At 33.5% G+C, this 27,666-nt stretch overlaps 1 protein-coding gene across 2 annotated transcripts in view; it reads left to right on the forward strand.

Moving 5' to 3' along the window:
• The first annotated feature begins 18,152 nt into the window (after positions 1–18,152).
• LOC123708138 (protein timeless homolog) overlaps positions 18,153–27,666 on the forward strand; it is a 28,709-nt gene continuing 19,195 nt past the window's right edge. Inside the window, exons 1-10 of one of the 2 annotated variants that reach the window (XM_045658684.1) lie at positions 18,153–18,564; positions 18,819–19,002; positions 19,290–19,424; positions 19,729–19,985; positions 20,196–20,393; positions 21,399–21,581; positions 22,344–22,631; positions 23,409–23,527; positions 26,199–26,349; positions 26,792–26,872. In XM_045658684.1, coding sequence (XP_045514640.1) covers positions 18,311–18,564; positions 18,819–19,002; positions 19,290–19,424; positions 19,729–19,985; positions 20,196–20,393; positions 21,399–21,581; positions 22,344–22,631; positions 23,409–23,527; positions 26,199–26,349; positions 26,792–26,872 — 1,850 coding nt within the window. In that variant the 5' untranslated portion in view covers positions 18,153–18,310. The remainder of the gene's footprint in view (positions 18,565–18,818; positions 19,003–19,289; positions 19,425–19,728; positions 19,986–20,195; positions 20,394–21,398; positions 21,582–22,343; positions 22,632–23,408; positions 23,528–26,198; positions 26,350–26,791; positions 26,873–27,666) is intronic. The other variant, XM_045658677.1, reaches the window with a different exon arrangement.

Here is a 27,666-nt window from a genome sequence, read left to right on the forward strand (position 1 = left end):
ACCGCCCTGTATCAGCAGGGCGCGAACAGAAACACCACTTGAAGGGGGCATACGCCCCGAACAAGACAAAACACCCCCCTCGCGAGGGAGGGTGCAACAATAACCACGACGCAAAACTCTCTTTCCTCTCTCCTCTGACTACGAACTGGGACCCACGATTAATCGGCGAAGCAAGAAACAAGATCAAGGCGCAGTTTCATTTCAAGACAACGTCAAACAATTACGCACTAGCAGGGGTGCGTGGGTTAAGGCGGTGCCAGCACTACGTCAAACCGTCTTGACAAAACGTACGAAGTCAATCCCTACCGGTATACAAAACCGCGCCGAGGAACTTTGGTTACTGCACGGGCGTGTTCAAACGACATAAACGTAATATCCCGTGCAGGCCCGAGTACCTGAGGTGTCGTAGGGATTGGCAACAATAGCGGTACGTACGAAGTCAATCCCCACCGGTATTCAAAGCCGCGCCGAGGAACTTTGGTTACTGCATGGGTGTTTTCAAACGAACACATAAACGTATTATCCCGTGCAGGCTTGAGTCTCTGAGGCGTCGAGGAGGTTGGCATTCAACAGTAGGCATATATTATATAAGGCTTTTAATACTTTTATAAATAAGAGGTTTAATTTTATTGTAATTATAAATACTGTGATATATCTGTATGTATGTATATAAACCTGTGTTATTACTATTTTAACGTGCTTTAACTGTGAATAACGTCTGTCTGAAAAGAGCAATGTTAGCCACGCTGGTATAAGCCACCCTTATCCCTCAGGTCATGCGTTCGAAGCAAATCTATACACTAAAGAAATTTTCTTTCAGTGTGTGCAATTAGCACAGGTGAAAGTAGGAACAAATATTGTGAAAAAACCGGCACGTCTAAAATTATGTGGCATAAAAAAGTCTATACAATAAAAATGATCGAAGAAACGTATACGAGACTGAGGCCAAGAGGATTATTATTATTTTTGTCATATTTTATATATTAATATTAACTGTTTAGTTATTATGTTTTCTGCAATAAAGTGTAAACAAAGGCAATTTACTACCTCGATATGTCGACTTAGATATATGGGCGGTGTATAGAATGTTAGGCGTGTAAGCTGAGCCCACAACTATTAATTAGTGGTTCCTGACTCAGCTGCGTTTCCCATAAGGCTTAGTCGAAGAATTTTAAGTAAACACTTACGTGTAAGGGTTGAAGTTGAAAGTAGTTTTACCGAGCTTCATGCGCTAAATAAATGACTTGAATTCTGGTAGAAAAAAAAACCACGTCCGTCCAAGTAGCATTTTGTTTTATTACTTTTTTATTGTCTAATGCGACATTGGTAAGTTAAATTATCGAACATTATAATTTTTTTGACAATTTTACAATGTTTGTTTTGAATTTTCACCGATTACGAAAGAGACCTATACTTGCTACGTGGTAAACGTTAGCTTCATCCACGCTCATTAGCAGGTTATTTCAGTCATAATTCAATTCTCATAAATCACGACTTCTGGAAGTTGTGGATGCTTGTCGTCGAGCATTTTCACTATCACATTTCAGAACGACACAGTTTTGTTCTCCTATGGGCTATCCGTAACATGGAAAGTCTATACATAATATTCACAATGGAAGATGTTTTAGAACATTCGGCCAAGAGTCTATAACCTTCACAGTACCATGTACCCATCTCTCTATGTGGTCGACTAAGCTTAATATATTTACACCACTCACTAAAATATACAACACATACCAATGAATGTAAAAATTTCGAGTGACCAAGAACAGAGGAGTTGAAAGGAGAAAGTCTACTCGGTATGGGTAGACATTCTTACTTCAAATCAAATATCAGTTATTCATGTATCAGATATCTCTGTACTTGTAAACGTAACCAGTTAAAAAAAGATTCTAATTTTAAAGCGGCATTGTTTGGAACCATACCACCACTCTCCACGTATTGAAGCATGATAATAAAACAGACTTACTTTCAGTGATGATGACCACTAAATATAAAAAACATTTGTAATAGCTATGCAAAAAACTTAGTTTTGTATCGCGCAGCCCGGACATACACTGACCACTATTTAAACTTTGACTGGTTTAAGCTATAGTGGAATATGCTTAAAAGGAGTATTAATATACGTAGCGCTAAATCACCTGCAACATGAGCATATGCGACATATACATCTTCCCATACATTCCCTAAGTTTCACACCATCACACAGCACAGTCGAGTTATGTAATTTTTATCTTTCATGATGGCTGTATGTTTTGTATAATTATACAACGAAACGAAAAATATAATTTATACGAAATAAATAAATAAGTGAGATGTTCTTCTCTTATTATATTATTTCCACAGACCAGACTAATGTAAACTGTAATTAAGCCTAATTCGTGCTGTAGGCTACAATTTCCATCTCATTAACGCACAGTACGTAATCGTTTTCAGTTGACTAGACACAAAAAGTATTTGTTATTTTTGTAATTTGCGATACAATGAGACCTGCTAATGGATTTTCAATATTTGTATTGACAAATAAACAAGGGGGCGAACGACTGACCCTCGGTTGGCAAGTCGAAATGACGATATTTATTTTGGATATTTTGCAAACACGCAGATTTTTCGATAAAGCGTATATTGTTTAGAAAATATTAAAATGTAAGTTATATACACCATAAAATTATGTTTTGATTATATTACGTATACTGGAGTTACGGCGCTGGTCTAATCATCCCGGTTAATACTTTTGGTTTATTAGCCTTGACTATATTACTATATCTACAAATTATCCATTTGATAGTACGTAGTAATAATAATCGACTGCAGAGTTGAACAGCAGTTATAACGAGTGTCAAAAATTACTTTAATATCAATTGCCATTCAGTTTCAAAAGTTTAAAGTTATGATAAATTCCTTTTAATAATAATAATGATTATGGTCACTGGTTATTGACAATATTAATAGTCGTTAATTTCGTTAAACATTGACAAATCAAATAAACTATTAGTATTAATGTTTGATGTTATTAAATTATAATGTTAATGGTAGTTAACATTAACGCCACGTGACATTAATAATAATGACTATGAAATTACTATTACTACATACTATCAAATAGTCTGTTAATTTGTATAAGTAATATTGGCTTAATAACCACTAATATAACTGATTAGACTAACGTTGTTAATTCACAAGCTATATAGCATAAAATGACAATGGCAGCTGATACCAGCGCTCCGACACATAAGAAGTGGCAATGTACTGTTTATGAGTTTTGGTCTTAGATTCCTACATCTGTTATATTGATTTCTTGCGTCACTAGAGAGGCGATTGATCTAATATGCTTGACACATGCGGTCGACGTATGACTAAGACGTATTTGTATGCTATTGACGTATCATCGTACGAGCCAGTGCACAAAGCAATGTTGTCCTAGTCATTAGAGCGTGCGACTCTCATCCGAGGTCATAGGTTCATAACCATCCTGTGCACCAATCGACTTTTCTATGACACTCGCTACAGTAAATTAAAGCGTCTTGAGGTATGTCTGTTTCTTCATCATCAGCCTTCTGTGTCATAGTGAAAAGAAATCCAAGATCAAGGTGTGTAGCACCACTGTTTTTTTTTTATATTGTGCTCATATGTTGATACATTGTTTTACGGCAAAATCTCAGACTTAAGAGTCGACCATAAGCGAATACAAAATTACTAAATACATATATATGATATTTATGAAAGTTTACCACATCACACATAGTACTAATTCTATTGTATATGTTACAAACTCTTTTATGTATGACAATTTAGGTAAACGGAAGTGTTAGAAAAAAATATCAAAAAATAAAATATGTGTTAAGCAGAATTACCAGCAAAATTAGGTTGGAGATAGGCACTTAACGACGCTTACTTTAAAACCGATCAGCCCACTACCCAATATATCCAGCTCCGGATAAATATTGTTATATAGGTGGTAAATAAATATCTCTTAAAGTTTCGCGTTAAATACGTAAACGATAGTTATATTGGTTTAAAAAATAACTTTGTACTGATTTAAATATAGCGTCGTTTTGTGTCAATAAATCTTTTGTTCGATGTTTAAGTGCCTCACACTGTTTCATTCAGCGATTTTTAAAATAGTTTTTCAAAGTTTATTAGAGGATAGATGTACTTTAACCTCGAACAGTATAAATAATGTTAATGTTTACCTACAGATTTATAGAAGACACTCAAACTCAAAATAACTTTAGTCATATAGTATTCTAAATTTACATTTACTACCAGTTCTCAAGTCAAGGGCGTAGAGCGGGAAAAAAGAACTGGCAAGAAACTCTCCGCCACTCTTTTTAATCGCCTAGTTTTGAGTCATACACATTATTTGAATTGTTATATGTTAAATCAAGAAGAACTGCAAACATCGTATATTAGGTGGGCTGAAAAGTTTGTAGTCTATAGAAAAATATTATTTTTTTATATAATTTGATTTGATTATTCTATATACTTCGAAAGCGATACAACGATTATAGCGGTCATATAGTTTTTCGATACCATTTTTATAGTACTATTTAAGTATCAAATTTCGACCACCTCTTCATCAGAACTTAATTGCTGCCCTAAAACGAACAGAATAACAGTACGAAAGTTCTAAAAAGTATACACGTGTCTTTTAAAGGTTAGGGCTTATCACTAGAAGCGCCATCTATGAGTCAGTCTTTAATACCACCTAATAAGTATCTCCGTTAAGGATTCTCTAATAACGAAATGAGAACTAGCTATTATTATTGTGACACAGGGACATAGCAATATCAAAACGTGGGTTAGATTTGTTTCAGTGTGAAGTATCTCATTAGTTGTGACACTAGTGGACTCTAAAGCTTCATTAAACCGTAATTAATTGCTCTTTAACGGAAAAGGAACTTTGAATAACTTGCAAAATAAACTCAGTTTTAACAATTTGCAAAAGGAAATAAAGTCAACGTTGAATGATATTTTCTAGGAAAAAATGCCGCATCAAAGCTGAGCGGAAATTTATAAAACGGTAGCTCTGAAAGATAAAATTTACATAAGATCACAACTCGAAAACTTACAATCTCTTTGCTGTTAGTATGTATTTGTAAAGTAATGAACCGACCTTCTTAAATAACTGTTAGTAATGCATGTGTTACAACTAAGACCGTACAGTTTTTAACAAGAAATACAAACAACTAACCTTTGACTCAAACTACTTAATATCTTGCTTGCAACTCTATAAAGCGCAAATACGGCCCCACATGGAATAATGTTCTCACCTCTGGGCGGGGGCTCCCCAGTACCAGCTCCTTCCACTTGATTGTATCCAACGAAGAGCGGTTCGAATCGTCGATGACCAATCCCTTTCCGAGCGGCTCGATCCTTTGGCGTTGCGTAGAGATGTGGGGTCACTCTGCATCTTCTACCGCATTTACCATGGAGAGTGTTCAGAGGAGTTGTTCGGATTAATACCTGCAGCTGAGTTTCAGCATCGGACGTCGAGGCAAAATACAAAATTCCACCCGTATCACCTCGACGTCCGACGTTCCACGACTGAGCGTTTCTCAAGGCAATTTTTGCCGCGCACCACCGCTATGTGGAACCAGCTGCCCACTGAAGTATTTCCGAACCAATTCGACTTAGGGTCCTTCAAGAAAAGAGCGTACAAATTCTTAAAAGGCCGGCAACGCACTCGCGAGCCCTCTGGCATTGAGAGTGTCCATGGGCGGCGGTATCACTTAACATCAGGTGAGCCTCCTGCCCGTTTGCCCCCTATTTTATAAAAATAAAAAAAAACCAAAAAAGAATTAGTATAGGAACAATTGAAGAGTTAAGACCAGTGTTTGTCAACGTGGGACTTACGCCCCATCTGGAGGCAATGTGGTTAAGGGAGGGGGGGGGGGAATTAAGGGGGAAAAGGACTCGACGTTCTTCATTATATGTTTTGAAAATTGTCTTCCTGTATTTCGTAAAAAAAATCCCTGTGTTTTTTTTCTAAAACTTATCATTTAAGTTTCTTAAGTGTTTCAAATTTTAATATATATAATTATATTTGGCATAAGAATTTTAGAAAGGTGGGTATGGCCCCGTAAAGCTTGTAAAACACTGGCTTAGACTGATAATAAATACTTTGCCTTTTAATAACAACAAATAGTTATACGCACAAACACTCACTTAACTGAGGGCGTAGTTAATTTTAGTTTTGGTAAACATAAAAACAATTTCAAATGATTCTAAATATAATATCAATCCACAGCAAAACGAAAAATAATAATCAAACGTCAGCCGTGATAAAAAATTATAAAACTTGAAAGAATTTATAAAACAAAAATATATATTTCCAACATGTATACTAATGGATTTGTTAAGTTCGAGAGATAAAACACACGGCCGTCCACTGCCCTTATCCCAACCTCGAGACTACCAAACGATCGCAAATCTCTTCTTATACTAATATCCAATGCATAAAATCACAAGTGTGTATCATCTCACATAACACTTGCTCGTGGAAGCAAACGCCATAGGAAACAGTTTCGTCAATTACGGCTTAACTAATATCAACACACGCCTAGAATCGTAATCAAAAGAATGACCTTATTTTAATGAAAAATTATCTGATTAACAAATTTTGTTATCAGCCTGTAATGGCTCTCTTGATGCCTCTAAACAATTGTCGGAACTTTGTACTCCATTTATTTTACCACATAATTATTGTACCTTATACGCAAGTTACTTTCGTACTACGTATGCTTAACAGAGCTGAATAGAGTAGCTAAGAAAATAAATGAATATGTAGAAATAAGATTTCATATTAAATAAATGAATCAATGGCGTAACAAACTCTTTAGGGCTGGCCTCAGATGTATTCCATGATTATTTGTCAATCTAATATGCAAAATCAGGCGCCCGTGCCTGACTTTCGAGCGTATGTTAAATGCGCACATAGTCAGAAAGTCCATTGGTGTCGCACGCTGAAGCCACTAGGCTAACAATGCTCTGTACTTTCATATTACAATTGCTAAAAATGCTCATTCGGGATGATGATGTCAAAGTCAAAGTCAAAAATCCATGTACACTTATACGTCAATAAAAAAGAAATATACACTAAATGCTTCTAATTAATTATTTACTGCCAGTTCTCAAGAGCATAGAACGGAAGAGAAGAACTGGCAATAAACTCTCAGTCACTCTTTTAAATCGCCAAGTATTTTTTTAAATATTACACAACGTTTGTAAGGAGCTGCAACCATTAAACCATGTTCCACATGACATCATCAGGAGGAATGGTGAAATAGGAGCACGCACTTACATTCTCGTGGAAACAACAAGCAAATACATCGAAATAACTAACATCACCGCATACACGAATTCAAGCCTGACCAGTGACCACAAGTAGCACCCGTTCACGAGTATCACGCATGGCCAGCCATCGGCCCCCTCGCCATATTTTAGGGACAGAGACAACTCGACGCATGGACGCCGGATGGACTTTCTAGATGGGCCTACAAGAACAGTTATATGTAGTTAATAGTTAAATAATTATATAATAATATATAAAGAATATATTACGGATATACATGCGAATTAATTAACAGTTGTATATATCTAGTCCAGTGCTTTTTAGCAATCGTGGTCAACGAGCGACTGCTACATTAACAGCACAGATATTCATGTTTCGATTTTAAGTTTATTATTATGCGAAGTTGACACATTGCTATTTTCGGCTGTATACTAAAATTACTTTACTATCGTAATTAAAATTATATCCATATATAGAACTAGCGAATCTGACATACGTTGTACACACGTCTTACATATAAATAAATCTAATAATGTAAAAAAATCGTTTCTGTTCAGCCGTTTAGAAGTTTAAGTGTTGCACAGAAGATTTATTTATCCAGCTGTTTATTTGCTGTATAGATACTAATTTCAGCGCCATCTGCCGGGCTATCTGAATCTAAACCATCCAGGCCGCCACTCAAACGCATACGAAAAAATTCATATCAGTCCAGTCATACATAGTACAGTATAATTACATATATAACGATAAAGTATCCTTTAAAAAATGTTTTACAATTTTTATGAATTTTTAATTATAAGGTTACTAATACTGTATATTTCTATGTTGAAAAAAAACCTCAATAAGTAAATAAAAAATTGTATCTCGAATTATACAAGTCAATCAAGAGAATGACAATTTTAAGTCTCTCGAAATCAGGTTAATTATAATTAATATTGATAGGCTTTTATCAAATTATATTTCAACTATGAAAATAGATCGAGAAAATAAGAATACACGAATCGCCCATTAGAGGCACAGACCAGGCTACTAATGAGAACTAATTGACGCGCAATTGCGGGGCTCTGAAGCCCTCTCGAATATTCGGCTTGCTTTGCGAAATCGAGACCACAATTACTGTATCACAGCTTGTAAATACAAAGGAATATTATTTTAATAGTTCAGTACCGCGTCATCCTTATAGGCTATTTTTTTAGCCTAAAGTAAGTGATTGGGTGGACAGAGAAAGCACAGATAATAACTTCACAGAGCGAAGTAAATTAGTTGATTTCTTTTGAAGAAATTCCTTTAGTTGATTTCTGTGATTCAAGAAACAAATGTTTTTAAAGTTTTTGAAGGAAACTTCTTTTGGAGTTAGGGAACAATGACGAGAGTAATTTTTTACAATGCGCGCACAATAATCGACACCCGCACACCGTCGCAAAAAAAACGCTACCCTGCTGTTAACATAGTCAAGATTTTAAAATAAAAAATGTCAATTTCTTTAATTATGTAAAAGTATATTTTGTGATATTTAAATAAATTAACTAGATAATGCGTTATAATAAAACTTTCAATCTATTAAATATTTTTTTCTATTGTTAGTGTCTACAAACGTAGAATAAAATTTTTGATTTTTGATGTTTTTCAAAACATATTAAACTTCCATCGTAATACAATACAGTTTTACTTCACTACAGACCGTTCATTTCTTGTTTTGGAATTCATTAGAAGCACCTACTCAACCCGTGATTTCGTGGCCTAGGCGGGTACCGTCAGGACAGTTTTATCATTCCATATTCGAGTAATTTGAATTTGGAATGATAATTACGGCCTGATATTGGGTACAAGATACAAATATTCTTCTATGTCGAAAGTAAAGAGTTACTGTATGCTGCGATGACCATAGACGAATTGTTCCTGAAATTCAGTAAAAATATATTTTCATATATCATGAACAAAGATCAACAGCAGACATGGCTCACGTGGTTTTCCCAAATTGTAATAGCTGAAGCGCGATAAACAGATATCAGATTTGAATATTGCTCTGTACTATTGATTTCTCAATTCCTCACGAAGTGGAGAAGCCATATTTAAGTGCTTAATTATCGTAGTGACCCTGCCCGATGGCTTTGAGATTATCCCACCTCCTTGAACCTCTCATCCTAACTGTAACCCGAGGTCTCTTGGTGCAGACATCTAGTACCTATTTATATATTCACTATAAATGTGTTAGGTCTGTAGGTCTCACCCTCTTATATATTTATTTCTGTAGTTCTCGTTATTAAATACATTTATTATATATTAATTTATATAAATATTCCACAGTCCACTGGCTGGCAATCTGTATGGCATGATTAATAATTCATCAAACCTAATTTGTAATACTAAATAATATCATACATACAGAATGCTTGTAAATCAAATAGAGAAAATAAATTAGGTATCTCGTTGTGGCATGTACGTTGTACGTGAGTCGACTGGCTTACCCGACACAATTCAACAAAGTAAATTGGGACTCCTAGTTAGTTTTGTGAAGGAGGCCCTCCTTGGAGAACGATTTTTCAAACTAGCTGGGCTTACAGTGATTTAGCTGTGGGAGTGATAGCCCGTCTTGTTACGAATTCTTCAGCTATGAATATTATATTGCTTCCTCGTATCAGCTCATATACACAGATGTTATTTTGGCTAAAAAATATTTCTTGAAGTATTTTCTTAGCCACCGTAATGTATATTAAGACATTAACCCCTTTGCATATAAATATATCTGTTTACGCTGTGATAATTAAAACTTATCATACATATGTATTATGTATAGTTTGTTCTACTTTTTCAATTTGTGTTGCATTTATTTATTTCTTTTTCAATTAAGTTATTTTTTTATAATAGGTGACAGAGGTGAATCAGTCATCTAAATTATTTTAGTATCAGTTTAGATATTTTTCATAAATAAGAAAACAAAACCCAACTATCAATTACAAAAACTTCGAAGCAATGTGACTTAAGTTCCAAGTTCATCTTGTACTTTCGAATATTATGGCATTACAAAACTAATCCTAATCATAATAATATTATTATTCCTTATATATTTGTTATTGTTAACGTTGCATCCTATTGTAAAATTAATTGTTAATTCTCTCTAAATTATTATCTACTTATTGAGACCTTCAATCGATCCAAAGAGGTGGAGGGTTGATGACCTGTACTCAGATACTCTTACCTTTACCAGGCATCAGTCTCACACAACCAAGCATTTCCCTCAATGGAGGAAAGATCATTTTTTATTTATAATAAAAAAAACTGTAATTGTTTAAGTACTAAGTTTTTGTAAGAAAAAAGCAATAATAATGAAAAACGTTAAGGTTCTTTCTTCGAATCGGGTGCACGCTAAGGTCAGTACTTAAAACAGTTTGATAAAATAGATGTTGGGCTCGTGAATTGATTAAATTAGTAAATTATTATCCAGCTTTATGACACACTACATTCGCACATAAATTCATAATTTAAATGCGTAGTTCTCTCCTAGAAATATTTGTTTATGTTAATAGTCATCATCAATGGAAAGTACTGCTACTTTCTCAAAACCCTGGATAATATGAAAATATATTACGTCAGCCGCAAAGTTCAAAGCGAGCTGATACGATCGCCCCTGCTTCCTTTTCAATTTACGTAATGCAGTTTTGAAAAATAACGTGTGAATCGAGATCAAAGGTAATGTTATCTCGGGTAGATAACTCTGGGCGCTGTGATTAGTTTTGCCAATCTTAAGGTAAATTGAAAATGGGTGAGGGAAAAATAAACATAGAGAAATAATATAATGTATCTTCAAAGTACGTCGTACTGATTTGACTTTTTGGTATTGATATTGGTTGATGGATAATTTTCCGGCTCATAATTGTGTGTGTGCGTAAAATCCTGGTTAATTTAGCCAGCCTACCTCCTTCCAGAAGCACAGAAGTCTTCTGGGCTTCACAAGCTTCACGGAGCGACCTCACTGTCATTTGACTCTTTTAGATTTGTGTAGTACCGATCGTCAATATTTAACTTAAGGTCCGATGAAACAAATTTAAGTAGACATAAATCAAAAAATAACATCATCGGACGTCCAGGTAGAGTACGATGTTCCACCCGTATCACCACGTCCGTCGTTACACAACGTAGCGTTTTTTAAGAAGAAAATTTTTTGCCGCGCACCACCAGCTGCCCACTGAAGTAAGTCAGTGGGCCCCCTTCTAGTATTGTCTAGCCTAACTTGGGTGTGGTATCAGCGATCCGGTTTCAATAAAGGTGACCAATTTGATTTCTCTTAATTTGGACATCTCAACAACATTGTCGTTTTCTGTAAGCGCTTTATCGATTCATTTAAATGATTAGTTACAGTATGTATGCTGCAACGATGTATCATTGAAAAAACCAAAACATAGTCTTTCAGAATTTTCACAGATAAGCTATGGGGCCGCTTCCTGATCCTTTTCGATTAGCAGGGAGCCATTAACGTCCTTTAAATCTCTCTTATTTCAGGGATTTCTCTACTTACGTGTCATCTTTAAGGTTTTTGTTATTATTCCTATATAAATTACAAATAAGAATATGTATTTCGTTGTCAGACGAGAAAGTTAATATAAAAACATAATTATGCATAACAGCCAGTGTCGTTTTAGGTATGGGCTTTAAATTTATGTATCTGTATCGACAAATCTTATCTGTATGGCAAGTTTCAGTCTTCTGTGCCTGAAAACGCCACCCACTTGTAGTCCTATAACGTACGAGCAAGTGTATGCGCACACAAAACGTTCTTTGGTGCACAGTCGAAAATATACGACCTCAAGTATGAAAGTCGTACACTGAAGGCCATCACTGCTCTGTCTTTCATAATTTTAAATGCCAAATTTAATAATAATAATAAATGTGTACATTTACATATATATTTTAATTCTGTGAAGATCTGATATATGAAGATGTCAAACTCCATATATAATAACAGGTTACCAGTATGATCCGGCATATAATCTTCACCGAATAAATTGTTTGATATGATTGCTCGCGATTGCGTTGCCGGCCTTTTAAGAATTTGTGCGCTCTTTGGTTCGTGCCGAAGTCGAATTGGTTCGGAAATACTTCAATAGGTATACACACTGATTAAGGTGAGATTAAGACAATTACGATGTGATATCTAGATCGATTGCCTATAAAGAGAAAAATACACGAAAACGTTATCGTAAAAATAAGTATTGAAACGGAGTATAATCAAAAAAATTAATTCAATCTCAATACAATAAGGAACAATACCGCGTTAACAATAGGCGAGAAAATCCAACCTTATCAGTTTCCACCTCAATATTGTAATTAGGCTGAGTAATAAAACTTTGACAATTAAATGTGAACCAGTGGGGTCGCGAGATAAGAACTTGTCTCTACAGAGGCTCTTTTGCTATTAACGGGGATCTGATGCTTTTTATGTATTAATGGGGCCCTAGAATGCGCCCCCCAATGCCTCTCTCTGATACATTATAACAGACGGACTTTCTAGTAAACATAAAGATGTAGTAAATCCAATCTAAAATTATATATCATTTATATATGCCTCCTAAAACATAAAATAAAATATAATTTTATATACGTTAGTAAAATCAAAGTAGCGTATTAACAAAATTGTCTTTATTCTTTATCACTTTAAAAATCAGTGACGCTACCTTCTTAGATCTGGGCCTCAGATTTCCGTATCTGTTTCATCATCATTTGTCAATCTAATAGGCAAGTATGTGATTAGCCTCCTGTGGCTGACACACGCCGTCGACTTTTTGGGTCTAAGGCCAGCCGGTTTCCTCACGATGTTTTCCTTCGAGAGAATGTTAAATGCGCACATAGACAGAAAGTCAGGGTTCAGACGCTGAAGCCACGAGGCCAAAATGGTCCATCACTTAAAGGAACACTTGCTACTATTGTAGATTAATAACCGCAAACCCGTATAAGCAAAATCCTTGTTATTAGAAAACTCATCCAAGTTTCTATAGTACTTTAATTGGGTATTTTTATTATTCAAAATATTTGCGTGGTTACACATTAGCATTCACAGTTCTATTAAAACTAATACGGCCAAGTTAATGTTTTCTTTGTATTTATAATGATAAAAAGGTTTTATACACGGGTATATGTCACTATTACTGCAATTAATTTTGCTCCAATGGGGCCTTAATATCGTGATTTCGTCCCTGTGTTTGAGGCTGATAGGAATTCTCTTGACATTAGAGTATTACAGCGACTTAGACGGACTTTCTGACCGTTTGCTTCGATAGCGCTCTAAGGCCTGTAATGAAAACGCATCGCTGAGTTTGAACAGCCATTTGAGGTCTTATACAAATTAGTAATGGCCTAGTTCTTCATGGAATTGTAGTTTAAATTATTAGTATACATTTATGGGATTAAATTTGGTGTAGCAACTATTAATCACTTTTTTGTTTGTTGAATTAATCACATTGTAATACTAAAGGTGGTGTGTGGTGTGTTGCCTGAAAGAGATCGCTCGAAAGCGATAAGGCCACTAGCCTTCCTTTCATTTAATTTTGTCTATTTTATTATATAAATATGATATATACAGTGTAAACTCCGTGTAAAGGCTCTCCATTTAACGACGAACCTAAAGCGTCAAAATTAATTGGCTTTGGTTGGTTCAGATTGTCTTAATCTGATAAAATTAGTAAAAACTGTGCAGCTGTGTACGTTTTTTTGTCGCTTTATTATCCTAGCCCGCAATAAACTCGACTGTCGACTGTAAACAAAACGGACAAACTGACGTTCATAAGTGTAATTGTTTACCTATATGAATAAAGATATTTTGAGTTTGAGTTTGAACGTCTAAGTGCGGAAAATGAGTCTCGTACATTACAGTTGTGTCAATTTCTTCCAAATAAAAACTTCCCGCTTACGTAAATAGATTAATTTGCAGTATGTAATATGATAACTAAAACTAATAAATTAATATAATTATCAAGTTATTTATAATTGATTGGTTTAAACCTAGTTTCATTATTCAATCCAATCTCATTGGCTTAGTTAAACATAAACTTAACTTCTGTTAGTGGTAATAGAAGAGGAACATCCCTCAACCGGCGATAAACTCTAGTCGGCCATGCGTCATGTTAAACGACGCTCATTTTTCTATAGATGCAGGAAAATTGCTGTCGTATTTCCGGCTCACATGTCTTCTAAGCTCACTACACACGTACGACTGTAGCGTAATTACGTGTAACGCTGTACAGAAGTACATATTTGTTTTTTATATAAGTATATATTAAACTTCAGTCGTACATTATTTAGATAATATAATTATAATTTAACAAACGTTCATAACGATGCTATAATATGGTAGTACGGAGTTAAACAAATTGTTGATTTGCTTTACTATACGAGAGACGTGAGTTAACTTTAACTTACATTGAATAACGATTTTAATTCACCATACATCGATATCTGAGTAATGAATGTTAATTTCCTATTCCCTCCTCGTCATCATTACTATGCTATGGATTCATATGTATTTATTTATATGATAATTCTATAGTTAACACATATTATTATTGACAAAAAACAATTATACCTACTAATGTTTTTTAAGAGAAAAAGATATTTACAAAAATCTTGAAACATTTACAATAGGAACATTCTTAAACACATTTAACTAAATAATACATCAATCGGCTGCGTTGTGTGATGGTGTGTATGTTGGGTGTGCTCATGATGCTTCTTAAAAGCTTAAACAAGTCAAGGATTAAATAGTAATAGCTGCGTGAACTAAAACGGAGTTTTTGCATAGTTGGTGTTGATGTGAGGAACGTTAAACAAAGCACGATTATGAGTCGGATAGGCAGGAACATATATACTCATCAGCCATTTTAGATCCATATTTTGATGAAGGCCTCCAACATTCTCCTAGAGAGTTAGATTAGAGTGAAATAGCTAAATTATGGTTTACACGTTCAAGAGAAAGAGATGAACAATATATTCAATAAGTAATCAAGGTCAAATAGCTTCAATAATACTAAGAATGCTGTGTTGACCTACTGGCTTCAGCGTGCGATTCATCCCTGAGGTCGTAGGTTCGATCCCCGGCTGTGCACCAATGTACTTTCTATATAAGTGCGCATTTAACATTCGCACGAACGGTGTGAACAAACCCGCTCGTCTTAGACTCAAAAAGTCGACGGCGTGTGTCAGGCACAGGAGGCTGATCCCCTACTTGCCTATTACATGTACAAATGATCAAAAACTGATACAGTAATCTGAGGCCCAGGCCTAAAAAAATATTTTATTTTTACTGTTGTAGCGCCACAATTTTCTTCGTTTTATGAATAAGATACTAACTAAACGGAACTGCAATAAGTGCATCTTATTCAACTTCTTGTCAACTAATAAGATTACAGAAAGTCGTCAGTCTTGCAAACGCTTAAGTGTGACGAGATTATTCGTCGGAAATAATATAGAGCTAAGATCATTTCTCTCACTGTATTGCTCTTCAAGGTAAAATATTTTATATTCCTTCACCTTATAACTTCGGTATGATATTGCATTTTTTATATCACGGATAATATTTTAAATACTGTACATAACGGTTATGCACAGACGGTACTACGAGCAGACACCATTATATTGTTTAATTTTTGTATGTCAAATTAAATCAAAATATCAAGTAAGCACACTCATGACTGTCAACCAAACGTTTGCCTCTAAATTTCTATTATTTTAATCAAGGCCGAGAAGAGGTGACAACTCTCCGTCACTCTTTTGAATTGCCAAAGATGTTTTTTACAAAAAGTTTGTTATTAAATGTCCCATTAATATAGAAAGAAAAGTTGGTGCACAAACGTGATTCAAACGCACGACCTCTAAATTAAGAGACGTAAAATTATTAGTAAGCATCGCTCGTGAACGTCACGAATCGATACTTTGAAGTTAGTGTGACTCCCGCATGTCAAAATACATTTTTGATGTACGGGAGTTATACTTAGCACTAAGTATCGTTTCTGAAGCTAACCTCATCTTACTCTTAATTTACAGAATTAGAATCGTATACTTTATCGTTATTAACTTCATACCATGATAAACCATTTAACAATTTCTTCATAACAAATTAAAAACACCCAATAAAGTCAATGACTTTGTTCAGAACCATTAATTCCCAACTTCCACAATCTTCGCGCTATTACAGCCAAATAAACAGTTATTTTCCGGTGTCCTTCTCAATAAACATTCGTAAGGAAAACGAGGCTATTAAGTGGCGTAATATATCTTGTACAACGATGGTTTAATAGTGGTAGAAAAGTAATAAAGGCAATTATAGAACCATAAGTAAAAGTTTGCGGGCGGCAGCCGTCGCGCAACTTGTGCCAATTATAACTAATGTTGAAACTGTGCGGCTGTCATAAAAAAATATTAATGGTTGTTTACTTATGTAATTAATGCATCAACGGGGTAATGATGTGGTCATACTTGTCACATTTGAGCGATACAACAAAATTTATTACTAATTTGGAAACGTCAGAAATCACCATCAAACACAGATTAAAAATGCCAATTTTTGCGATTTCAAATAAAATTTTAATAATTTAACTGTAATAAGTTATTAGCGTCACAAATTCTTAAAAAGCCGTCTAAGGTCTTTTATTTCCTAAGTATTTAATTTGATTTTTATAAAGAACGGTAATTTTTGTGTTTAACCGATATTATACAAAATTATTTTCCGATCGGATTTCCTTAAACATAACAGATAAGTCTAACCTCATGTTAAGAACAAAGACAACTAATTACAGACCTATAGATGACAAGAGTACATACCTAAATAGATAATAGAGATCCATACATATACAGCGCTCCATAATAAGCCTGGGCATATTTGTATTTTCCAGATATTTACACAGAGGGTGGTCGCGGTTTAATTGAATTTTAAATGCGCAAGTTTGTAGACATTTCGTTATAAATATCTCTGGTACTTGAAATACTCATCGGGTATTTTATAATTACATTTCAGTTTTATCTATATATCAATCCAATGCCACTAAGCTATGGGTAACTTTGCAATGAGGCACAAAACTTTAGTAACAAGTAAGAATATTTATGAAATTCTACGTAACATTTTTAAATATACATATTTATCGACGTCGTCAATAGTATAAAAATAAATCATAGACAATATTCCATTCAATTGTGAATTGTAGGTACACTACGTCTCAACGATAAAATTTGTACCATTATAGTGGTTATGATGATTATTTACTTGTAAATAATCAGTAATTTTTTAATAAGAAAATTATAGCTGAATTCTGAATATGTTAAGAGAATTGCAGTTTCAGGTGTACACTACTTAACTATTATAGGTTTCTTATTTAACTACAGTAGCCAAATTGAAATGCTCGTAGTAATAGTACATTAGGTGAATAAACATAAATATTCTTTATATATTTTACACCTAATATAGTGTACAAAGTTTTCTTTCCCTACACGACAAAAAGGTTTTTGTTTATTAAGGAAAAATAAAGTTAAAATAAATTTTTATTACGGCTTTTATATTTAAGTCATATTACGAGTAAGCTTGTGTAAAATCCGATCGCTTTTGTAGCAAGATAATCCTTGCGATTGGTAGCACGCCAGGAGTCAGGACTCAACTTTACGTTCCAACTGGCATTTAGCCAGTTCAAATAAGTTAAGTGATGTGCTTCTGGATTATGTAACTTTACGCTAATAAACATAAGTTTATTGAAATGTATAATAAACTTCATCAAAACATAAATCAGAAAACAAAAAATATTGAACATTTAAATATTACCGCGCTAAATGCCAACACTCAATGTCATTGAACACTCGACACATCGGTCAGATACAGGCAAACAAGTATCATTTTCGCGGCATTTTAAATGTCACATTTACTTATAAGTGAAAACAGTGAAAACTTTAAGATTAAAAGTTGAATATGGAATTAATTGAACTTTTACATAATTCGTTTACAAATTAATTTGTATTTGTTTCGCCAGTAAAATATTGAAAATGAGTTCACTACTATCCGCGGAACTTTCGGCAACTTGCAATGCTTTAGGAACTTTCAACAAGAAGACTGGGAAATACATGATAGATGACTTTACTTTAAACACAGTTAAAGATCTAATACGATACATGAGAAGAGATGGCGAGGATCATGAGATTCGGATGCATTTGGGGCAAACTAAAGTTCTACAAACTGATCTATTGCCAATGCTGATTGACCATTGGGAGAATACTGAACTATTTGACGTAACTCTACGGTAAGTTTCTTGTTTTCAGAAACTTTTAAGTGTTATTTCTGGCTTCTGAAATCGTTAGATCGTGTTGTGTAACCTTTGTTGCATTGAAGTAATAGGAAATAAGTTTTAGATCTATCTAAGCTTACATTGATTAAGATTTTTTTACGCAGTTGAATTAATTTCACGAGTCTTTTACATAGATTTGTTAGCACTTGTAAGAGCAAATATTTCATTCTACGCACTGTCACTCTTTCAAATTTATTATGTTGTTTCAGCCTGATAGTTAACTTAACAAATCCAGCATTATTGCTGTACAGAGAAGAAGTTCCAACAGAGAGGACTGCTCGACATAATTACTTGCAGATTCTATCTCATTTACAGTCATATAAGGAGGAGGCATTCACTAAAGTTGAGACTTGGCAGGTGTTCGCTAAAAAGCTGGCTAAGATTTTGGAGATTGTAAGTTACTTATATAAAAATAATATAAAATATTATTTGCTGGCACTTATCTTATTGTATTTTGAGCGCCTAGCAATTATAAAACGTGGCTGACCCAAATATAATATAATCTTTTTGTTTAAAACTATTGTTTTTTAGAACTTAATTGCAGAATTAAATTGGTATAGGCATCTTAATGGCTAGCTGACCTACCTTCTAAATTCTAGAAGTAGTAGCAATTTTTTTGTAATTCCTTAAGTAATCATTGGTATTCTAGCACAGTAAATTAATTATTATATTAATTTAAGGACTGGTCGGAGAGAGATGAAGACACAGGACTAGTTATAGAGAGAATATTAATCTTAATAAGAAATGTACTGCATGTTCCTGCAGATCTGGATAAGGAAAGGAGACCAGAAAATGATGCTAGCATACATGACCAGGTAACAAGTTGCCGAACAACACCATTAGTTGTATAATCCTGATTGTTTCCTGATGTCAATGCTTACACAAATTTTTATATGAAAGAAACTCTTTGAAAAAACTATGTTCTTAATATAGTCCAGTATTACTCATCAAACAACATTTTTTCCTGTCATGAGTTGAATAAACATTATTCAGTTGCAGTTACTTATACTTATCTTTTCTTTGTAGGGATCTTTCTTTTAACCTCCAAATTATCTCACTGTCTAAGTTGTAGGTAGTATTTCTCCTGGCTTATATCAAACATTCATACACTTCTTTAAGGTTCTATGGGGATTAAATCAATCGGGCATCCTAGATATATTACTATATATGTCATCAGAGAACGAGAAACAATATTTCATGCATATCTTAGAAATTATAACTCATCTACTAAGGGAACAAAATCCATCTGGACTGGCTGATGCGGCTTTACAGCGAAGTGTTGATGAGAAACTACGTGATGAACAAGAGTTATTGACGTTGAGACTGTCAGAGACTAAAGAAAGAGTTACTAAGATCCGCCAATACTCTTCTACTAGGTAGGTGTAGCTCTACATGTATAACATAAATAATATTTAATTATGTACAGACTTTGTAATGGTATACTTTGTATATATAACTAGAACTTAATTTTATCACATGTGGTCCAGTGGTGAATAATGTAACAACACATACTTGGTCAAGCAGTTACTTATTGATGTTGAAAAACACATAAAAAAATTATTAAGACTAATTTGTTTTATTAACAGACATTCTAGGTTTGGAGGTACCTATGTGATACAAAACATGAAGTCGATATCGGAGAACGAATTAATCAGCTTAAAGCCGTTAAATAAAATTTCCAATTTAGATTTCAATGGTAGCAAGAAGTCAAAATTAGTTAGACCGAAGAATAGAAGGCCCATTGAAAGTGGAGCTATGGAACGGAGGTCACCATTTGCTGTAAGGTGAGTTATTATTTGATTAAAATAAGAATGTATTTTAAAATTAATATTTCTATAATTTTTAATAAAACCTATATTTGTGTAACTGTGTATATATATGTTTTGAAATATATATTTTAGAAAACTTTTCTTTAATATATTTTAATAATTCCTTAACCGATATAAGCGAAAATCTATTAACTGAGTTCAGTGAAACCGGAAACATGTTATTTAAATAATAAAATATTTATAAATAGATAAAAAATTGTAAAATAAAATTAACTATTAAGTTTGTTCTTGAAGAGCTTGTTCCCGTCACATTGAATTGTTATCATTTTTTTTGTCACTTTTAAAACTAGTGTCTGTCTCTTTCCAACAAATTATATTAAGCCTATGATGAAAAGAGAGGCCTTACTCAAGTTAAAAATACCTGTCATAAAACCTAATACAATTAATAATAACATTTATTTGGTCACTACAGTGCCACATACTATTCTTGGCTGAAATTGGTACTACCGTCACCATTTTAGTGTGTACACTGAATAATTTTCTATTTGTCTTTTGTTAAAATAGCTTTTACACATTAAGAAAAACACCTTATTTTTTGTGTGTTTTTTTGTGGTCACCGTGACCACGCACGCTGATAAGTACGCGAAACGTCGGAAAAAAATTAAAATTTAGAATAATGTAAATAACTATAAGTTTTAATAATAATACATAGCTTTAATCCGTTCAAAAAGTGTTTTTCTTAAAATGTATATATTTTTTTCCTTGCATTATTAATTACAATGCCAAACTTTTTATAACGGTTCTGATTGCTAGGTATCTTAAAAGATATTATATTAATAAAACAGGTAACAAAACCTATCATATCAGTTGTTCCTAAGTATTAAATCTTATAATGATTAATTTTTATTTACTGGCAATACTAATATCCATGACAGCGAAGCTTACCAAGAATATGGCACTGTAATTTAGGTAAGTCCAAATTCACCTCAATCCGTCTACATCAGTTTAAAATATTTTCAGGCTATTTCTTAAAGAATTCTGTATAGAATTTCTTAATTCTTCATATAACACTTTGATGCACTATGTGAAAGACGTGTTAGTTAGGGCAAAAGCACAGCAAAATGACGAATCATATTACTTATGGACAATGAAATTTTTCATGGAGTTCAATAGGGGACACAAGTTCAACGTAGCTTTAGTTAGGTAAGTATATATAGTTCACCCACAGCCTCGCCCTCGTAGATTTCGTCTTGGCAAATTTTTTGGGGTTATAGGAATTTCATTAGTTTGCACTTAATGAGTAAAGGAAACGACTGCGTATAATGGGTTCGTTTGTCGTATATTTCAACATAACTTTGAAATACATTCATGATTTTTCAACGTTAAAATTTTGTTAAGCTATTATGAGTATATAAATATTACATCCAGTTCACATAGATTTGTATAATATAACACACCTACCTCCTCTTTATTTGACTGCGGATCAAGCATTGTCGATTTCAAATCCTGGACCGAAAAATCGCCAACTAACCTCGATATATTTTTATAAATTTGTTACGGCCGATTTGCCCTCTGGATTAAAAATCGTATTCCAACGTAGATAATTTTACTAAATTAAAAAACAATTACAAATTCAGCAGACTACAAAACAACTAGATAGGATAATTTATCTGCATTTAATTAAACCATAACAATATTTAATGGCCTCGTGGCTTCAATGTGCGACTCTAATCCTTGAGGTCGTAGGTTCGATCCCTGGCTGTGCACCAAAGGACTTTCTGTTTATGTGCGCATTTAATATTCGCTAAAATGGTGAAGGAAACATTGTAAGGAACGTCGAAAGATTAGATTGACAAATGATCATGGAACTGATACAGAAATCTGAGGCACAGACCTAAAAGTATAACGTCACCGGTTATTTATTATTGTTATAACAATACTTTCGTAAAATATATTTATTTTTAGCGAAACAATGTCCGTACAAATGTTTCATTATGTACAACAGCAAATGGAGAAATATCACGATATGATCTGTGTCGAGAAAAAGAAATTCTATCCTTGGGTTAGGAGGTTGCATCTAGCTTTACGATGTTACAAGGAACTCCTGAATACATTACTAGAAATGGACAAAAGTAGCGACGATTCGGTGAAAGATTCCGCTAAAGTCATTAAAAGTAATGTTTTCTATGTATTGGAGTATCGTGAGTTTATACTGACGATTTTCTTGGATTATGACGAGAATAAAATGCCAAGGTATGTTTTGATATTCAGTATTTTTTTGTTATCATAGAGTTTTTTTCTAACATTCTTTAATTTAGTTTTTTTTAATATCGAAAAGAGGACGAACCACTCGGCCGGCTATAGACACTCAATGCTCAACGCGAGTTCGTTGCCGGCTTTTTAAGTAATTGCTTCCTTCTCCTAACCTGGAATTTTTATTTTTGTTACTAGTCATTCTTGTGTGTATACATTTTGTTTCTTATTTATTTACTTTTTTGAGAATCATTTCGAACAAACGTTGCATTGCTAATATAAACTAAACCATATTTATATACGAAATTTTATATTTATTTTTTACCAATAAAACTTATGAGTAAACACAGCTTATAAGCAGGACTAGGTATTTTTAACAAACCAATTTCAAACAATTATTTAACTATTAGAATGATACGTTATTAAAGTAAATATAGTGAGATGTCGGCATACGCTACTTGAGTGTATTCGAAGGCAGTTTTTTCCGTTTGCCACCAGTATGTGGAACCAGCTGCCCACTGAAGTATTTCCGAACCAATTCGACTTCCGACCCTTTAAGAAAAGAGCGTACCTATTCTTAAAAAGTACTGGTGAACTATTTATTGAGAGTCCATGGGCCTCTGTATCACTTAACAAGAGATACACCTCCTCACTGTGCCCTGTGCTATTAAAATACCTAGGACATAAATATTAAAGTATGTAGTTGAAATGATGTATTTTGTATATATGTATTGACTTTGGTTTGTATTTTTTTGGTTATATTTATTGAAATTTTAGGTCATATTTATTGGACTTAGTAGAGACAGTGTATTTATTCTTAAAAATGCTAGAACATTATTGTAAAAAGACTGGATTGGTGGTACAAAAGAAAGTTCGGAAGAAAACGAAGGCAAAAAGTAAGTATAAAGTTGAATTAGTTAAAACAAATTGTTTAGTTCCCGAGAAAGATAATATTGCAGTTTTTTAATAAATTGACTGATTATTACGATTATAATTTTTATATTATATTTATGTAAATCATTAATTGTTTTAGCTTATATGTTGTTGCAAAAATAATCATAGTTCTCGCGAAGTCTCGACTCTGTGTCTTAGCGTAAATCACACAAAAGTGATACACATACTTATATTCAAACACATCTACACAGTGCTCTCATTTAATTTATCTAAAACTAAAATATATATTATGAAAGAAACTCAAATGTGTTGCTGAAAACATTTAGAGTTTGTTATTGAACTTCTTTATCGGCGTTGGAAAAAAATAACGTCACATTTTGTCGTTACGCGCCATATTTTTCTTGTTGTTCCACGGTTGATTCGAAGAGATTCGAAGCCATTAATAACAAAAATATATACTAACGATATCAATGATACTAAAAATTATATTACAATTAATGAGATTCTGTAATAATCTTAGTAGTAATAAGGTAAAATGAAATAATTGTATTATTTGTATTCATCTCTATGATAAATAAAAGCCATTTGTTAAACTCTATCTAATTTAACTTTATTAAACCAATTTCTGTAAAGTTGCATATAGTAGATCATTTTCCGAAAAATATGGTCATAAAGAAGTTTTACTATTTACATGTGTACACTAGTACATGCACACGTTTTTTTTTTCTTGAAAACAATCACTTTTATCCTATATCTTTTATAATCTTACAAAAAAAATAACTTAGAATTAAAATTTAAATGACAGGTCAAAACTAGAGTATTCCACAGACTAGCAAACAGCTAACACACCATAGATAATAAGAAATATATTTATTTCTTTACATCTCCCCCCTCCCCCCAAAACTAAAATTCCAGTAACATTACATAATACTAATAGTTATCTTCTTGATTCTCTACTATTGATACTGGGATCAGTTATATATAATATACTTTACCTATGGCAATTCGTATTGTTTTATTACGTCTTAAATGGAATAAAAATGATGAAAGTAGACAATAGACCAAACCAAGTGTAAAGAAACACTCGACTCGTCAAAAGGAACGTGTGCGCCCACGTAGATATTATTGCTTACGGCTTTAAGCACGGATTTTTATAATTCCTATATAAATACATGGACTGAATTTGATTACTGTTAAACAAGGACTAAACACCGTTGAAAAACTTAGTTTTTTTAAATTACGTTTTAGATCTAAGCTAAGGAAATTGTATACGAGATGTGTAGTGTCTTTTCGAAATTATTATTTTTCGTTCTTTAAGTTCTGTGGCGGTTGTTGGAGGTATGTTAAATAAGCTGGGTGTCAACTGGCTTTAATCGTTTAAAATACGAACATATAATTATCAACAAAACTCACTTAATTAATTTAAATGAAGGTGCTTAAATCCTAAGTGACACGTCAATATATGTGTAGTTGACCTATTGGACATTAGATCGTAATTCATGTTAATTCGCATTCCCTCTTGTAAACTTTATTCTAGGACAAAAAATCTATGTTAAGAAATGATTAAATTATAATTATAAATGATTAGCAGATTAGTTAACAACTGTTTTGTAGCAGTTATTATTTTTATAGACGCAAATACATTATTTGAATAACTTACCCGAAACGCAAGTCTAAACTAACTAAATCGTTAAGGTAATTAATGTATGTAGTTACGAATCTACCTGTATTGTAACTTATCCTATTATAAGCCACTTATCCAATTTACCAGGCTTGTCTTAAGCCTATGGTGGCCTATACTTACTAAATGTATTGCCACGGGGAACAAAGTCGTAAAGCTGAAAAACATTGAAACATGAAAACTATTACGACTGTTTTGTCTCATTTTTTACTTCTTTGGATGATGTACTTTGTATTTATTTCATAATTATTGCAATACATTTTATATTTAAAACAAACACGAGCATATCTTTATTATACGAACGAACGAAGTGGTATTAATATATCTGTTTAACCAAGGTCATAATATTTCCGTGAATTTCCGTGATGAGCGTACCAATTCTTAAAAGGCCGACAACGCACTCGCGAGCGCTCTGGCATGGAGTGTCCACGGGCGGCGTTATTAACATCACTTTACATCAGGTGAGCCTCCTGCCCGTTTGCCCCTGGTACTAAAAAAAAAAGCAAATAGTGGTAATAGACTGTTACGTTCTAAACATTCGTCAAATTACGTCGTAATGTGTCGTAAACAGTGAAACATTCGCAAAACGCTTTTGCTCTTTACTCTTATTAGATAAATTACTGTAATGTACAGTGTGTGTACAGTGTTTAGTTATTTTTAAACTATTTACACTAAATACACAACAAAGTTATAAAAGTATTAGATTCTTTTATTTTTATGAAAAAAAAAGCCTTTTCGTACCAAAATCTATCTTTATACTAACGAACAACTGTTAACGTTTTAATATATATATTTTTTTATTTCTTATTAAAAAAACATTACAACAAGCACACACATGACACAATATACTAACACAATAATACATTAACAAAGACGAAGACTAATACAGATACACAATAATAAATAGAATTTGAACACACAAATCCATAACTTATTGACAGTCATAATGTAAACGCGTCTAGACTATAAATTTCCCCGTATTTGGCTTTTAGAGCAAAAACCCCGGCAAAAGCCGCAAGCCACAAAGCCCATACCTCAATGGGAAGCAGTGCGGGAACAAATGGCTGTGGTCCTCACTTCACAGCTTGACACCTATCCGCCGCCATTCGATGCCGCGTCGGACACACCTATTGATCAACAAAAGTATGTTTTATATATTCTATAATGCAATACAGATTATAGAAAGTCAGTGTTGCTATCTTTGTAGGTCTGGGCCTCAGATTTATGTATCTGTTTCATGATTATTTAATAAAAGTTACGTATGTAGCCTGTGCATGACACAACGTCGACTTTTTGAGTCTAAGGCAAGTATCCTCACGATCTTCCTTCACAGTTCGAGGGTGTGTTAAATGCGCACAAAGGAAAGTCCATTGGATCACAGGCGGGGATCGAACCTACGACCTCATGGATAGGGATAGAGAATACTCTTTAATAAAGATTGGTATATTAATAATATTGTATTGTAGTATCCCTGGGCTTAGGGCCTCTTGAACTTTCCAATTGGATAAATTCCTGCTACTCCAATACATAACCTCAGAAATGTATGTTGGCGTCAGGCAGCTTAGACCGGTATTATTTTTTCTAGAGAAGACTGTATGAAGAAGATTCAAAAGTTGATGCGAGATCACAGATACGAAGATGCCTTGGGGACCTTTAGAGCTGCCAGGTTTGTCTTTATTATTTACTAACGGACCCGATCGACGTCCTGTACACGTCTTAAATACAAAAAATCTAATTGTTAATCTGAACCATTCTCGAATCCACTTCAATACTCATCAGAATTGGTCCAGCAGTTTACAGACACAGAAGCGACGTCATCTTTTGAAGCTAGAAATGAATTGTATTGGAAAATTCGATTTTTTATTGTTATTTTTCATAATGCATGTTATTCTCCAGTTTTATTAAGACGGAATAATAATTGTTACTTGTTTTTAAATTGATTACGATTCAATAAACTTCACAAGAACAGTGTCTTGTCCTTAACAGAGACTGTAAGTAGTGTTATTGGACACTTTATCTTAAAATTTAGTAAATTGGGTTATATTACATTACTTATAAGTCTTAAGTTAGGCTAGATCTTATGTTAAATTGTGTGTAGAGACTATTAAAAGTAAATTGCAAAGGGATTCTTTAAAGTATTTGTTTTTTATATAATATAATTCGGTCTAGTCGGCATAAATAAATTAACCCTGTATATAAGCTCTTAATATGTATATCATAAAACACAAGCCTTTCTCAAAAAAGTTCCGGTCAGTTTCGACTACTTTTTAAAATGTTAGGAAGCAGCCGGGCAGGATGTTAAGTAAAACCGGGCGTCACTCACATTGCCAGAAGTCTGGTAAGTGCGTAGGCGGCCTTTTAAGAATTGGTTAGAAAATAATTCAGTGGGCAGCCAGTTCCACATAGTGTAGGTTCGTACGCACACTTGTTGAACGAAGGACAAGTTAAACGATTTTGCAT

This window comes from Pieris brassicae, chromosome 1 (genome assembly GCF_905147105.1).
Source record: "Pieris brassicae chromosome 1, ilPieBrab1.1, whole genome shotgun sequence".
Lineage (NCBI taxonomy): Eukaryota > Metazoa > Arthropoda > Insecta > Lepidoptera > Pieridae > Pieris > Pieris brassicae.